The sequence below is a fragment of the Canis lupus genome, chromosome 14, assembly GCF_003254725.2.
Source record: "Canis lupus dingo isolate Sandy chromosome 14, ASM325472v2, whole genome shotgun sequence".
NCBI classification, from domain to species: Eukaryota; Metazoa; Chordata; class Mammalia; order Carnivora; family Canidae; genus Canis; species Canis lupus.
In genome coordinates this window covers 7479791-7495409 of record NC_064256.1, presented here as the reverse complement: position 1 = coordinate 7495409, position 15619 = coordinate 7479791, and the positions used below count along the sequence as shown (strand labels likewise).

The 15619-nt window shown below is 52.9% G+C and overlaps 2 protein-coding genes across 8 annotated transcripts in view; one reads left to right on the top strand and one right to left on the bottom strand.

The window, feature by feature from the left end:
• The first annotated feature begins 290 nt into the window (after nt 1–290).
• Nucleotides 291–11110, top strand: IRF5 (interferon regulatory factor 5). Of its 6 annotated transcripts, XM_035698624.2 has the most exons (10): nt 1247–1263; nt 3818–3909; nt 5252–5457; nt 7513–7702; nt 8132–8241; nt 8668–8701; nt 8880–9149; nt 9397–9789; nt 9875–9993; nt 10271–11110. In XM_035698624.2, the coding sequence occupies exons 3-10, from the start codon at nt 5263–5265 to the stop codon at nt 10517–10519; spliced, it is 1560 nt and encodes a 519-aa protein (XP_035554517.1). In that variant the 5' UTR covers nt 1247–1263; nt 3818–3909; nt 5252–5262; the 3' UTR covers nt 10520–11110. The 6 variants fall into 6 exon arrangements, with proteins under 6 accessions (XP_025327393.1, XP_025327392.1, XP_025327391.1 ...); XM_025471608.3 differs by lacking the exons at nt 1247–1263; nt 3818–3909 and adding an exon at nt 291–519; XM_025471607.3 differs by lacking the exons at nt 1247–1263; nt 3818–3909 and adding an exon at nt 580–726.
• Nucleotides 11111–12089: 979 nt separating this feature from the next.
• The window catches only part of TNPO3 (transportin 3), an 84064-nt gene continuing 80534 nt past the window's right edge, over nt 12090–15619 (bottom strand). For both annotated transcript variants that reach the window (XM_025471603.3, XM_025471602.3), the window contains 2 exons: nt 15053–15144; nt 12090–13266 (listed from right to left, as the gene is read on the bottom strand). In XM_025471603.3, the coding sequence (XP_025327388.1) occupies nt 15084–15144 (61 nt within the window). In that variant the 3' untranslated portion in view covers nt 12090–13266; nt 15053–15083. The remainder of the gene's footprint in view (nt 13267–15052; nt 15145–15619) is intronic.

The following is a 15619-nucleotide window of genomic DNA, read 5'->3' as shown; positions in this document are numbered from 1 at the left end:
TTCCATTTTACGTTAGGACTGAGGTTTGGGGGAGAGGAGAGGGAGATGCAGAAATGAAGAAAAAAAAGACAACACATAATGAGTAATGATACATATTAATAATGAAGAGCAACCCAGGTGTTCCTAGAGGGAAAAGCAGAGGAGGGAAAGGTCAAAGTTCTGATTCATCAACTAACACTGAATTTGCAAAAAATACAGTGCCCGCTTTAAAGGGCAAGTAATACAGCTCCCCCCACCCACACATTCACGCACCCTGGGCTCTACAGGAATCTGGCAGTATTTTGATAATATTAGAAAAAATGAATATATTCCAGTTGCTATCTAAAATTTAACTTGGAAATTGCTCTTCATTAACATTTTTTTAAATTAAAAATTACTAGAGAAAATGAAAAGACAAGAAGAGCCCCCCGAGTAAGCTGACTGCAGGGGGAATCAGACATTAAAAAAAAAAATTCATAAATGAAGCCAACAAGGACGAGCTTGGGAGCTCAGACACCCGACCAAGGAGAGGAAGTCAAGGTAGGCTTTCCAGAGGAGGTGATGCTGAGACAAAATTCAGAGAGCAGCCGTATGAAGGCAAGAGGAGGTGCTCCAGGAGAAGGAACAGGGCATATGAAGGCTGGGGCCGGAACCGCAAAACGAGAACCGCTCAGCGCGGCAGATGGACGGTCCCAGCCGCCGTGAGCGTGACGCGCGGGGCGAGGGGCCACGCACTGGCGCTGGAAGGTCCCCAGGGCGGCCGGGAGGGAGAGCAGGCGGGCGGTGCGAGGGCTGAGACCCAGAGGGGGGCCGAGCGGCGTGGGGCGCCCCCTGCAAGCCCGTCGGGGCGGGGGTGTCGGGCTCGCGACGGCGGCGACCCGGCCCGGAGCGCGGCGCCGAGGGGACCTTCCAGGGCCAGGGAGGACCCGGCCGAGCTCCGCGGCGCCTGCGGCCGGGCTGCGGGGCTGTCGGACGACTCTTCCGCAGCTGCCGGCGCCCGAGCGAGCCCAGGAGTCGGCCTGGCGGGCCCGGCGGGGCCGGATGCGCCGGGCGCTCGGCCGCGGGGTCGCTGCGGGCTGGGGCGCCTCCGGGGTGGTCCCGAGGGGCAGGGCGGGGCGCTGCGGGCGCTCCCCGGCTCGGCGGCCGCGGCCCAGGGGCGGGGGCGGGCGACGCGGAAGTGCCGGGCGGGCGGGCGGGCGGGAGGCGCCGCTCGCGGAGAGCGCAGCTCGGCCCCGCCGCCGGCCGGTGCTCCCGGGCGCAGCCACGCGGGCGCAGCGCACACAGGTAGGTCGCGGCCGCCCGCGCTCCTCTCCGCGCCCTCGGGGCACCTGCCGGCGGCGGGCGGGGGGACGGGGCGGGGCGGGAGCGCGGGAGGGGTCGCGTCCGGCTCCGCAGGCGGCCGAGCCCGGGCGGCGGGGCGTTGGGGGCGCCGACTGCAGGGCGGCCTCCTCCGTGCCTCCTGCGGCGCGATGGGCGGAGGGCGCGCCGCCCGGCAGCCTCGTCCCGCAGGCGCCCGGAGGGCCCGGGGGCCGCGCGGCGGGGGGCGGAGCCCGGGGGCCAGCTCGGCTCTTCGCTCGCTCCGGCTCGTCAAGCCACCGCCAGGACCGGGAGCGCCCCGGCGCCCGGCAGCGGCCTGGCTCGGGTCTTAGAGGGGGCCCCTAGGCATCCCGCTTTCGGCCAAGAGGATGAGGCTTAAAGGGCTCGTCTCCCCAGGACCTTAAGGCCAATGGCAGGACCGGGGCAGAGTGTGCGGGAAGACGGTGTCGGGCGGGGGCGCCTCCTGCCTCGCGACCAGCAGCGAGAGGCGCTGAGCCTCCCTGCAGAGAAGAACCGCGGGAGCAATTCTTGGACTAGGTCCTTCCTTCGAACTTAAAACAAGGAAGAGTCTAAAAGTAGAAGGAAAGGCGGATGGCCGTGGCCGCGAGGCGGGTAGAAGGTGTCCCCCTCGCCACCCCGCCCGCAGGAGTCTCTGGGCAGGCCCTGGGCAGCCCCTGGGGTGGCGGGGCGCAGGCAGGGGGCGCCGTCAGCGGGAGGAGCCCGGGAGCAGGCGAACGCGCCGGCGCCCTGGAGGTGGCTCCGCGGGACCCGCCAGGTTGCCCCCCAGAGCGGGGCTAAGTGCCCAGGAGCAGCCAGGACGCAGGCGGCCCGCGGAGGAGGCCAGGAGGCCCACCGGGCCAGGGCAGAGTCCCCGCCCTCCCTTGAACTATCTGGTCTGGCAGCTGGCTCCTGTCAAGCCTAGGGAGGCATTGGGAAACCACTTTTTTTTTTTTTTTCTTTTAAGCCTAAAGGCCTTACTTTGGGGTTTCCCCCTGCACCTCTGCTTTCCCCTGAAGGAAGCCGAGAGAGGCATCTGCTTGTCTCAAGATGTGGTCAACTCACCTGGAGGGTGTGGGATTAGGGTGACGCAGGTGTAGGGAACCCTTCGCCTTCTCCCCGAGTTTAGTGTGGGGTTTGCAGGGAGACAGTGTAATCAAAGTCCAGAGGTGGCAAGGGGCTTGATGCTCCTCACACTATGGGGCTGCAGAGCTTCCTTCCCTAGGGGTCCCTGGGCCCTATGGGGTTCCAGGCTCCTCAGGTGGTTGCCTCCTGGAACTTTAGGGTCCCGGTGTGAATTGTGGGGCTTCCCCACCCCAGCGTGAGCTCCTGAGGTGCCCCTCTAGATGCTTCACTTTTATATAATTCACCCATGAGGGCTTCCTCAGATCCTCAGCAGCCCACACCTCTTTTCCTCATTTCCGTGGAAACTGATGCAGGTTCTTTTGGCTTTCCCCACTCTCCAGAGCTCAAATCCTAGGTCTGGAGGCTGCAGAAATGTCACCCCCAAGTCTCCAGACTCCTGAGAAGGCAGGCCTGAAAAATCAAGTCCTCACAGCAAGGGGGGATAGAATGTAGGATGGAGTTTTTAGGTTGTGCTATAGCTTCTGAGGTCCCCTGGGAGTGTGGGTGACTGTTTCTATCTGGAGGGAAAGTAGGGATGGGGTGCAAACGCTTTGAGATTCAGAACTCTTAGCATTAGGATAGTCTGAATTAGATCTAAGCCCACCTCCAGGCAGGAGGAAGGCTCCTTGGGAAACACACTGAGCCTGGTCTTGGTGCACCTGAGGCTGAAGATGTTTGTTTGGCCTGCTGGACACCCTCCCTTGGCCCTGGCTGGACTTGTCCTGGGAGCCTCTTCTCCATACCCCGCTCCTTAGACTGCCCAAAGGGATTGTACATTACTGACATGAGTCATTTCAAAATCTTTGTATTGAACAGCACTGCTGGGCCAGGCTAGGTGGCAGGACTCACCCTGACTTCCTCCTTGCCCTGGGCAGAGGAGTAGGCCTCTCTGGTCTCCCCGCTCCACCACCCCACGCACAGCTGCTGGCCTGACCATGTGGAGAGATGATCATCTGGTTCGCTTGCCTTCTCCTCTGGGTCTTCAGAGCTTTCCTCTGTCCACCTCCACTTAGCCAGAATTGACAGCTACCGGTGCCTATCACCAGTCTGTTCGAGGAGCAAGGCCTCTCTGCAGAGGGTGCAGCTGGGAACTATAAAAACTGATGTGGTGGGCGAGGCTCTACCCCCTGCTGTGAACCACGCTAATGTATAATGACCATCAGCAAGCTTAGGGATGGGGGGCAATGGGCTACAGGGTAGAGGATTAAGAATGTGGTCTTGGGGACCCAAATGTCACTTTTTCCATGTTCACAGTGAGTCAGATTTCTGAGTTGTCTGGTCTGGCCACTTTCATTTCCCCTGGGTCTGGGTGGAGTTTGGTTCAGAAAGGGGAACTGAGCCACCAGTCTTTTGAGGCCTGGGGACTGGGCTGGGGGGTCTCTTACTCTTCCTGTCGCAGCCCGGATCTGGGCACTGCTCTGAAGAGAGGCCTGGCCTATGGAGACTTTTTAGCAGCGTGGAAGTGGCGCTTAACAACTACAACCCAAAAAGGTACCGGGCAGGGAATTTCTGGGGAAACCGAGCTCCAAGCAAGCCTGGAATGATGGGGCCCACACCTGAGAGAGCCTCTCGCTCCAAGCTCACCCCAACGGCAGGCCAGGAAGCTCACCTGAGCTTGAGTACCTTCAGACACCAGTTGCTCCCAGGCCTAGCCTGTTTGTCACATGGCTTTAGCTTTCGGAAAGTTCTTTTTTTCAACCTGGTCTCTAGTCTGCCTCTGTGGAGGCTGTTCAGGTGTTGACTCAAACCCTAGTCCTTTTGTCACACGGTGGTACCACAAACGCTAAGGATAGCTCTTGTCCCCATCTGCCACCCGGATGCCCCATTTCCTCCAGCCATTCCTTCCCTGACAGGCCTGCCCCACCTTGGACCCTTGCCTGTGTCACAGCCCCAGCGGCCTTCCTCTGACCTCTGGTCTCACCCCACTCTGAGTCAGAGGAGGATCCTGGAGAGAGCAGGGCCGGTGGAGGAGAAACGGGTGCAGGACAGAATCTTCTAGCACCTGGGGTATATCACTTGGCTGGTATTTCTCAAGTCCTACTTAAGGCTGCTGTCCTGGAGATGCAGGAGGTGGGCTGAGATGGCTGGTAGGATTTCTCTCAAGACGTCCAGCTTTCCTCAGAGAAACTTCATCCCTGAGGAAAACTGAGGAAGAAAGGGAGTTCTGAGGGATAGGCTGGGAACCCTCCCTCCATTCACACATGGTGACCTGCTCTTGCGCCAGGTTTCCTCGAAGGTGCTGTAGGGAGGGAGTCCTGGGGACAAGGAGAGGGAGGGCAGCAGGGTGGGCAGGAAGAAAGCTGAGCAAAGATGTGGGATGGGCTGGAGGCAGCCTTCAGCCCGGCCGCAGGCAGTTCTGGAGCACACGTTGCACCGGTTTGCTCCACGGAAGCAAGGAGACTGGCTTTTTCTCCTCACCTGTCAGTCACATGGGCCCTGGAGGGAGCCCCGGGAGTGAGACAGCAGTGAGCAGCTCAGTGCCTTTGTGCTGCTCCAGCCTCACAGCAGCTGGGGAGCTGGTGCCCCACTTGGGAAAGCATGTCTGGGTGCGGCACGCACAGCATCCGCTGTATCTGTAAACCCCGTCCCCCCCACCCCCCCAAACTCAGAGCACAGATGTAGTGACCCTGTGGCAAGAAAGCTGATGGTTGGAAAAGGGAATTGTCTGTGCAGGCTGGAGACACTCTGGCCCCCAGTGCTGGGAGGAAGAGAAAGCCACAGTACCCCTGGCTTGGCAACCCCCACCCTGGGTGCCCCCACCCCACGTCTTTGTGCCATAGGCAGCGTCTATCTGCAAAGCTTCTGATGCGCCGCCTCTGGGTTTCTCCCACAGACCCCTTGGCCATGAACCAGCCTGCCCCCAGGGCACCCCCTCCGCCCCGCCGCGTGCGACTGAAGCCCTGGCTGGTGGCCCAGGTGAACAGCTGCCAGTACCCAGGGCTTCAGTGGGTCAATGGGGAAAGGAAATTCTTCTGCATCCCCTGGCGCCATGCCACGCGACATGGCCCCAGCCAGGAGGGGGATAATACCATCTTCAAGGTAAGCTCTGGATGGGGGTTACCGCCTGGACTTCGGAGGCACCACCCCCAGAAGAGGATCCCCCATATACCAAACTGACCACTGTCCCAGCTGCCCTGCTGCAGGTGACCCCAGGCTTGGACTAAGGGGATGCAGGCATTCCCACAGCTGTGCCTTTTTTTTAACCTGTTGCCCAGAGCAAGGTGGGGACAGAAGCCCCTCCCCCCCAGGAGACCTTCCTCCTCCTCCCTTTTCCTTTCTCATTCTCATCACACGTCGGTACATGCGTGTGCAGGGCGCCTGTGTGGAGTGCACATACCCTAAAAGAAGACCCCAGAATGCCTCCGTAATGTTAACACTAGGAGGTAACGACTTTGGATATTTTTTTGCTTCTATTTTCAGTTTTCTGTATGTGTGTCTATAAAATTAAAAAATGAAATCAACCGTATATTGTTTTGTATCCTGTATTTTCCACCCAACATCAGGCCCAGCTCTCCTCTGCCATAAATGTCACATCACTTTCAGTGACCACTGGAGGGGTTAGCAGTTTAGTTATCCAGACCTGGCTTTTGGACACCTCACTTGGCTTTTAGTGTTCCGGTATTGAAGACCTGTTGCCATGTACACCTTCTAAACTCTTACTTACCCTTTGGATATCATAAATGATTTTCTTTGGGGTTAGTTGCTAGAGTTCAGCATTGCTGGGTCAAAGAGAATCCTTATTTTTAAAGATTTGGATGTTTTCCAATAGTCTTTGCAAGTAGATACTTCCTTAGTCTTTGCAGGTAGATATTTTACCCTTTGAAGGTTCTTTTCAAATCTGTTTCTTATTTTGGAATAGGTAATGCAATGCAAAATTTAAAAAAGTGTACAATGGTTTGCAGCAAAAAGGCCTCCCTCCCACCTCTGTCTCCAGCCACCCAATCCCTCCCTGGAGGCAATTAGTATTGTCAATTTCTCGTTTCTCCTTCCTGAGGGATTTTTGTGCATACACACAAATAGGTACCTATCTTTCCTCCCTGCTTTTCACAAAATGACAGCTGTATAGCTACCCTTCTGTACCTCATATTTCTTGAAGATTATGACTTTTCAGTATATCAAAAGCACCTCCTTTTTTTTTTCTTGCTGCCCAGTATTCCATTCTAAGGATTGGCCATAATTTAATCAGGTCCCGTTGATGGGCATTTATTTATTTGGGGTCTTCTGCTTTTACAAATAGTGCTGCAGTGAATAACCTTGTATGTGCAGAATTTTATGTGGATGCTTCTGTATCCCCAGGATAAACTCCTAGAAGTCAAATTGCTAGGTTAAAGGGGAGAAATAGGGGATCCCTGGGTGGCTCAGCGGTTTGATGCCTGCCTTTGATCCAGGGCACGATCCTGGAGTCCTGGGATCAAGTCCCACATCGGGCTCCCTGCATGGAGCCTGCTTCTCCCTCTACCTGTGTCTCTGCCTCTCTCTCTCTCTCTCTGTGTGTGTCTCTCATGAATAAATAAATAAAATCTTTTAAAAAAGTGTGTGGGGGGGAATATTTGGAATCCTGACATCAGCCAACTTACCCTCAAAAATAATACCAACAGCTGAAGTGTATGGAGCCCATCCGAAGTGCAGGCACAGTTCTGAAAGCTCTGTGGGCTCTGGAGTCTTCACTAGCACACTTGTGAGGGGACACTCCGATGGAGACATTACAGCAAAAAGAGGCAGAGTGACATGCTCTTGGCCCACAGCTGGTGGATGGCAGTTTCCAGATTCAAATGAATCCCACTCCAGATCCAGTGTTCTTACCTTCCATGTTGCACCGTCCTGCTCGGAGATTTTATCTATTTCCCCTCCCGGGAGTGGCTGATGAAATGCCTTTCAAAGCACGTAGGTTTCCTATAGTTTGTCGGAGCCCTGAGGAGACTGGGGAGGATTGCAGGCCCGTCTCCCAGTCTCCCACCTCGCAGAGAGATGCTCTGGGGCTCCGTGTGTCCCTGAACTTCTCACCGCTCAGCAGTGACTTCCGTAGGCGAGGAGGGGCTGGGGCATTGCTGAGGGTGGTTCTCGGCGGTGGCCTATCTTTTCTCCCTGCCTCAGGCCTGGGCCAAGGAGACAGGAAAGTACACCGAGGGGGTGGACGAGGCGGACCCAGCCAAGTGGAAGGCCAACCTGCGCTGTGCCCTTAACAAGAGCCGTGACTTCCGCCTCATCTATGATGGACCCCGGGACATGCCGCCTCAGCCCTACAAGATCTACGAGGTCTGCTCTAATGGCTCCGCTCCCGCAGGTATCAGGCCTGGCCCTAGGTGGGCCACCTAGGAAGCTGTTCGGGAAGGCCCAGGGTCCCTCCAGCGTGCAGTGGTCAGGGACCTGCTTCCAGGTCCTAACACCCCAAGTTCCCGTGAGTGGCCTGCCATGGGGCCACTTATGAGGCCGGGAATGACTTGGCAGAGACCAGGCTCCATGTCTACCTTCCTCAGTTTGCCCTGTTCGTGGCTCTTGGCTACAGGGAGTGTAGGTCTAGTGACTTAAGAAGCTTAGTGCCATGGGGTCAGGGAGGTCCCCAGTGATTCCTGGCAGCTATGTGGGGTTTCACCTCACTGTGGGGGCCACTGTGGGTGAGGAAGAACCACAGCAGGAGCTGCCCCGTGGAGCCCTGGTGGCCTTCCTCCTCCTCCTCCACTGACTCCCTCTGTTTTCTCTCCCTACTCTACAGAGTCCCAGCCTAGTGAGGATTACACTTTTGGTGCAGGAGAGGAGGAGGAGGAAGAAGAGGAAGACGTGAGCTCGGGGCCATTCCTGGCAGCGTCGGCCTGCACTGACGTGGTGGGCCTTGTCGGGACCTCTCTGCTGCGTGCTCTGCTTTAGGATTCCGCGGTCCTTCCTCCAGGCTCCTGCAGCCTTTTTAGTAGCTCTGCTGTTGAGTTTCTTCTTGGGGTTCTGAGGCTAAGGGCACAGTCACTGCCCTGAACTCCCTTAGGGCTTTGTTGGCACAAAACACACCCACATGTTGTCTGACACACCCGCACAGGAGCTGGGGCTGAGTAGGGACCGCTACCTGCAGTGAGAGCTCATGGAGCCGCCTGGGAGGGCAGAGCTGGGATGGAAGGCAGACTCTGGCCTTGCAGAGCTGAGCACCGGGGAATTGCCTGTTGTTCTCATGTGTTTCTTTAGCTTCAGATCAATTCATTAACCTGTCCTCCCTTCTATCTCTCTGGCCTATTCCCTCGTCTGCCTGGGTCTTCCCTTCAGCTCCAGAGGATGTTACCAAGCCTGAGCATCACAGGTGGGGCCGGGAGGTGGTGTGGTTGGGGGCCTGGTAGAAGTAGAGGCTGCAGGTACCATAGGTACCTGGGAGGGGGCTGAAGGGAGGCTGGGGGGATGCCCAGGACTGGGAGTAGGTGGGCCTAGGGGGAAGTTTCCAGAAGTGGCATTAAAGCTCTGCCTGCCCCCACCCTCTGTAGAAGCAGTGCAACCTGGCCCCCCCATGGCACCCTATTCTTTACCCAAAGAGGATGTCAAGTGGCCGCCCACCCTCCAGCCGCCTGTGGTGCTGGGCCCTCCTGCACCAGACCCCAGCCTGCTGGGCCCCACCCCTGGCAACCCTGCTGGCTTTGGGGAGCTTCTCCCTGAAGTCCTGCCGAGCCTGCAGCCTGGGCCCCTGGCTGCCAGCCTGCCCCCCACAGGCGAACAACTCCTGCCCGACCTGCTAATCAGCCCCCACATGCTGCCTCGTAAGGACCCACAGGAGGGCTGGGTGGGTAAAGCAGAGCTGGGGGGTTGGTTTGCCAGAAGGGTGGAGGATGAAGAGCAAAGATGCTCAAGCCAGTCCCTCCTTGGGTTGGGGGCAGGGTGGGGGGGCAACTGGGATTGCTGACAGGATGGTCTGGCCACTGGGCAGAGGACAGAGCAAGTCAGTGGGCTACAGAATGAGGAGGCGTGGGGCTCATGGCCTGGGCGGGACTGCCCTCTGCCCCACAGTGACGGACCTGGAGATCAAGTTCCAGTACCGGGGGCGGCCACCCCGTGCCCTCACCATCAGCAACCCCCAGGGGTGCCGGCTCTTCTACAGTCAGCTGGAGCCCACCCAGGACCAGGTAGAGCTCTTCGGCCCCGTGAGCCTGGAGCAAGTGCGCTTCCCCAGCCCTGAGGACATCCCCAGCGACAAGCAGCGCTTCTACACAAACCAGCTGCTGGATGTCCTGGACCGCGGCCTCATACTCCAGCTGCAGGGCCAAGATCTGTATGCCATCCGCCTGTGCCAGTGCAAAGTGTTCTGGAGCGGGCCCTGCGCCTCGGCCCACGGCTCACACCCCAACCCCATCCAGCGGGAGGTCAAAACCAAGCTTTTCAGCCTGGAGCATTTTCTCAATGGTGAGGGACCCGCATCGTGTTCTTCCTGGCTTTCTCTCATCCAGGGGCATGGTTCTAGCCTCTAAGGGTCTTGATCTTGCTGCAGAGCTCATCCTGTTCCAGAAGGGCCAGACTAACACCCCACCGCCATTTGAGATCTTCTTCTGCTTTGGGGAGGAGTGGCCTGACCGCAAACCCCGAGAGAAGAAGCTCATCACTGTACAGGTATACCGCCATCTCACCCCCTACTCTGCTTTGGTTTGAATATTGGGGAATCCTGGGGATCAGCCGTTGCCCCAGGTAGAGGCCCAGGGCTCTCTGAGCAGTGGGAACTCCGTGGCCAGAGATAATCAAGGCCGGAGGCTGCCCACACATCAGCAGCCTTTGTATGAAGTAGAAATTGGTGCCCCTTCTTCTTCCTGGTGGATGCAGTCCACCACCTGCCCTCTGGTGAATGCCTCAGGCACAACTGGATTTGACTGTTTTTGTCTCTGCCCCACAGGTGGTGCCTGTAGCAGCTCGGCTGTTGCTGGAGATGTTCTCAGGGGAGCTTTCTTGGTCAGCTGATAGTATCCGGCTACAGATCTCAAACCCAGACCTCAAAGACCGCATGGTAGAGCAGTTCAAGGAGCTCCATCACCTCTGGCAGTCCCAGCAGCGGTTGCAGCCTGTGGCCCAGGCCCCCGCTGTGGCAGGCCTCAGTGCTGGCCAGGGGGCCTGGCCCATGCACTCAGTTGGCATGCAACAATGAGACTGCATGCAGACGGACATTGGCACAGCTTCCCACCTAGGGGTGTGGGCTCATGTGAAGGGTGATGGCCCCAGTGGGCATCTGACTGACTACGGGGCCCACTATCTGGGTGTCCTGGAGTGGATTTGCACGGAGAAGGGAGAGGGAAGAGAGGTCCAAGTTCCAGGCTCTTTCCCGTAGCATCTGAGGGAAGCTGGAAGCCAGTTTTGCTTTGAGGGCTGTCTCCCTGTATGTGCCTCTCCTCTGCTCACTCTGGAGGAACTCAGCCATAAGCCCCAGGAAGCAGAGAAGTAACTCCCCCACCACCCCTGGGGGGTTCGTTGAGAGGGAACGGTCTCAGAGTGGCCCAATCTTGTGGTTACCCCAATTCCTGTGGCCAGAAGAGCCAAGTGCTATGGGCCATGCTGCCTCAGCAGGGATGGGCCTGATCAGGTTGTGGGGTTCCTTAGTTTGGGCCTCACTTCTTCACATCTCTCTCCTTCCTGAGAAAGGCACTTAGGTATCATACCGGATCCTTAAGGCCAGCAGCTACCTCTTTGGGGTAGAAATGGAATTTTATGTATTTTTCAATTAATAAATATTAAAAACAGATTCAGCTTACTTTTTCCAGTACCATCTGCTTCCATGATCTTCTACCAGACCCTATTTCTGGCATCAGCTGGCCCTTTCCCCTAGCACCTGCCTTCCATCTCTAGGGCTGCGACAGGAGGAGGGCCAGCCTTCCAGGTTGATGAGTCAGTGGGGCTCCATAAGCACTCAGCTGGCTGGCTCTGCTTTCCAGGAGGAAGCTAGCTGAAGGGTGGGCGGATTTTTAGATGTGTGCGGTCTAAAATCCTGTCCAAGTCAAACTCTGAGTACAACTGAGGTTATGCAAGAAGGTTCAGTTTTACTGATTCCAAACACTATATAGAGCTTTGCAGTCAAACTTATTAGCTCAAAACCCAACTGCTTTAACATACTATGTGATCCTATTTATATAAAACTAAAGAAAATGCAAACTAATCTATAGTGACAGAAAGCTGATTAGTAGCTACTGGAGGATGTAAGCGGCATGAGGAAACTTTTGGGAGTAAAGGTATGTTCACTATCTTGATTGTGTTAATGGTTTCATGGGTGTATCCTATGTCAAAGCTTATCAACTGTGTAACTGAAATATGTGCAGCTTATCCTGTGTCAATTATAGTGCAATACAGGTTTCTTTTTTTCAAAGACCAAATACCATAGTCAGTGTGTTAGGAATCAGTGGGTTAGGAATCTACTTGGGTGGCTTTGTAGAGAATATATGTGCCGCATTTTTGTTTCACATGTGTAGGGACCCATTCTCTTGGCTCCTGAGGCTATATGAAAGAATAAAGTGTAGCACGAGGAGTTTTAGGATGAACTAGAAGAATAAAAGATGCAGGAGCCATTTCTGAAATATGAAGTATCCGTGGCATCAAGGGCAGGGGCCTGCTGTTTAAACTTGATCCACAGCCATCTCCCAGGTAAGGGCTAAGACTGCTCACTCACGCAGTCTAGCTGTATCATTTCAGAGCTATGAGGCAGTGAAAAGAGGAAAAACAAACACTGATTAAATTTTAAAAATTTATTATTTTTTTCTTTTCTTTTCTTTTTTTTTTTTTTGTTGCTGTTGATTTGTTCTTGCGATGGCTACAACACCAGACAGAACAGTGCCCTCATAGCTAACACCTGTGCAGGGCTGCAACTCCTTTAAAACATTAAGATCTGCTTTGGGCTTCCCTCTCCCGCCTCACCCCTCAATGAAGTCAAATAATTTCCACATTTTTTTTAGTAAAATACAGTTAGCCCTGTAAACACTTTCCCCCATATGCCCACCCTCTTTTTTGTCCTCTCTCATGTCTGGGGGTGACAAATTAACTAAAAAAAACCCACAAAAATCTTAAAAAAACTAAAACTTAGAATATACATTTGTATCCCACTCACCCTAATTTTGGCTCTTTTCTCCAAGTTTGATGACAATCCAATGGGGATTAGAAATGGATTTAAGAGATTGGATAGGGTCAGGGCTGGGAATATACATGAATTTTGGCCCTGGCAGGTCCTAGTATCACTGATGTGACCATGATATAAAACAAACAGGCTCCTCCTTGTCTGAATAACTCTAGAGGTGGGAAGAAATGCTGGGGAGAGTGGGAGGAAATTTCCACTCATTTTCATTAAAAGAGAGAGGAAAAAGGGAAAGAAGGGTGGGAGAAAGAGGTAAAAACAATAGAAAACCTTAAAAGATGATCCTGACCCTTTTCTTTCAATTGCAGCTATTTAGTCTGAATTCCCATTTTCCCTAAGTAAAGGTTTCTGTTTCACAAAAATTTGTACTTTTATTTTATTGTGTGCACATGCATGTTAGCATGTGTTTAGGTACATGTGTGTGTGCATGTCACTGCTACCAAGTGAACGTTTCAGTTCTGTTTTCAGTTTAGTTTTCCTTTTTTTCCTTTTTTATTTCTTTAAAATTATTTTTCCTTTTGAAACAAGTTCACCAGGAAACCAGCTCCCCTCCCACCACGCCGGACAGGCCCGCAGCCATCTTTTTTTAAACCGCGCTGATTTTCCCTCACACCCCCAAACAGGAACTCCTCAGGATGGCCTCTGAAGGCTGGAGTCTCTTCCTGTCTGGCGGAACGCCGTGGTGGCGGTGAAGGCCCCTCTGCCACAATGGAGGTTTCTGATTGTGGGACACAGTCTGGTTTTTTTTTCTTCCTGTCTTCTAATTAAAAAAGACATTCCTGACAAAAGAGACAAAACAGTCAATAACTGTGGTTCAGGAGATAGGAAAATTTCTACCTTGACTTTATAAGAAGCTTATTATTTGCTCAGGTACCTCACTGGCTTTTGCCATAAGAACTCAGTGAAAAAAAGAAAGTTGGATTTTTTTTTTCTTGTGATTTCAAGAGGGCTACCGCTGTAATGATACTACCTGCAGTCCCCTTCTGAGTGTTGTAAAACTAGGGATGATATGTTGGGGGTAAAGAGTGAGCCAGCAGGTCTAGGCTACCCACCTTAAACCAACCAGAAAATCTCTACTTTAGTCTAAATTCTGGTGTGTTTCATGTAAGAGTTTATGCTGAAGGAAGACTTTGTCTACTAACAAAAGTTTAAAAATCACTGATTTAGTCTGTATCAAAATGGTACTACGTGAAAGTATGAAGTAGAGTGGTTAAAAGTGAGGACTCTACCACCAGAATATCAGTGTTTGAATTGTGGCTCTATCAATTACTCACTGTGAAATCAAATCGTTTAACATGTTGGAACCTCTATTCCCTTGTACCATGGGAACAATAATGGTAACTAAGCCAGAGAACCACCTGAGGATGATCTTAGCACTTAGAACAGTACCTGGCGTGCACACACACACACACACACACACACACAGCGCTCCATAAGTGTGAGCTAAGAGCATCCACAGCTGTCCACCAACAAGCCTATGTGTACCAACATTAGCTGTTACTGACACTGCACAACTTGAGGATCCCAAATGATATCACTACTTGCTAAAGAATAAAATTTAGAAATAATTTCTGGCGTGGCAAGGCACTGCTGAAAAGTGCCTTAATCTACTAATACATTTAATGGCCACCAGTGAGGTGCTGCATATCCACTGAGAACTGCCTCCAGGGAGGATAATGTCTAAGACGTCAAAGAGAGGGCATAGGACAAGAGCTGCCTTTCTTCTCTCAGTCAAGAAACTGGTACCCAAATCCCACTACCCACTTCTTTCTTTCCTTAGCTAAGATTCTTGCTTTGCTTTAGAACCAGGAGTCACAGAAGCACATGGAGAAAAACTGATGATGAGGAGCCAAAGATGCTACCTCCTGTCTTGGTCAGAACCTGGCATTTTGGAGTTCACAAACTTAAGAGTGTTAAGAATAAACATCTCTGCTCATTAAATCTGAAAAGTCAGTTTTAGGAGAATGGTGTCAATGTAATTATAGTCAACTTTAGGTCAGCACTGTTTTCACCAAAATAACCAGATTAAAAAAATATTTATTAACGTATATACTTACCAACCTCAAGTGTCTGTAAAGGATGAGAGGAGTAATGTTTTTTTGAGATCTCCTACAATAAGAACTTTCCTATGGGGGTGAAGAAGCAGGTGCTTTTCCAAAAGCACCTGACAAGATCATGGCTGCCTTGACCTAAGCAAATCAGGGTCCTGCTTTTCTTCTCTCTCTCTCTCTCTTTTTTTTTTTTTAATTTTATTTATTTATTCATGAGACACAGAGACAGAGAGGCAGAGACATAGGCAGAAAGAGAAGCAGGCTCCATGCAGAAAGCCCAATGCGGGACTCAATCCTAGGCTCTGGGATCATGCCCTGAGCCAAAGGCAGATGCTCAACTGCTGAGCCATCCAGGAGTCCTGGGTCCTGCATTTCTTAACCGTTCAGCAGTGTTAAACTGTTAAGTCCTTTCCTAACTAGCTATAGTACAGGTTCCATGATAGGCACTAAAACCTATGCCATCCCCAGGCACTGCTGACAGCCAGGGAAAAAGCCAGGAACTATAACCACTCACCTGGGTGACAGGCACAGTGCAGGAGTGTAAGCTATCGAAACAACCTGGTGAAGTCCCGCAAGGCCCAGCAAACTTGTTTACATTCCTCAGCACTAGAAAAGAAAAAGTAGGTTGGTCCCTGATGAGAAAGATAAAATATGCTCAAAACAACTACAACACCGAGGTCCACTGGGAACTATCCTAGTTGTTTGAAGCTCTCTCCATTGTCTCTGGACTCTGCTTCTGATCTTTCTGTAACTCAAGGGCAAACATTAACTACTGCATGTGAAATAATTATAAGCTGTATCGTCCCTAAAGACTGGCTTTAGACAAAAACTGCCTAGGTTTGAATCTTGGTTCCACCACTCTTGGACGAGTTACTAAGTTGCTTCATTTACCACGTTACCTACCTTATAATGTTTGGAGGACTAAGTCATTCAACACTTGGTTGAAGTCCCTGACATAAATACAAGAAAGCCAGAACCCCCGAATAAAAAAGCAAGCATATTCACCTAAGGCTAATAATTTTAACTCTATGAGCTGAGCTAACTTAGGTATCCTGGTTTCCTCATTCTCTTCCAAAGGCAG

Coding starts and splice junctions, on each gene's coding strand:
- IRF5 (XM_025471604.3), top strand. CDS start 3,663: ATGTTCACAGTGAGTCAGATTTCTGAGTTGTCTGGTCTGGCCACTTTC. Junction 8,242..8,667: donor CGTCGGCCTGCACTGACGTG/GTGGGCCTTGTC, acceptor TCTTCCCTTCAG/CTCCAGAGGATGTTACCAAG. Junction 9,150..9,396: donor CAGCCCCCACATGCTGCCTC/GTAAGGACCCAC, acceptor TCTGCCCCACAG/TGACGGACCTGGAGATCAAG.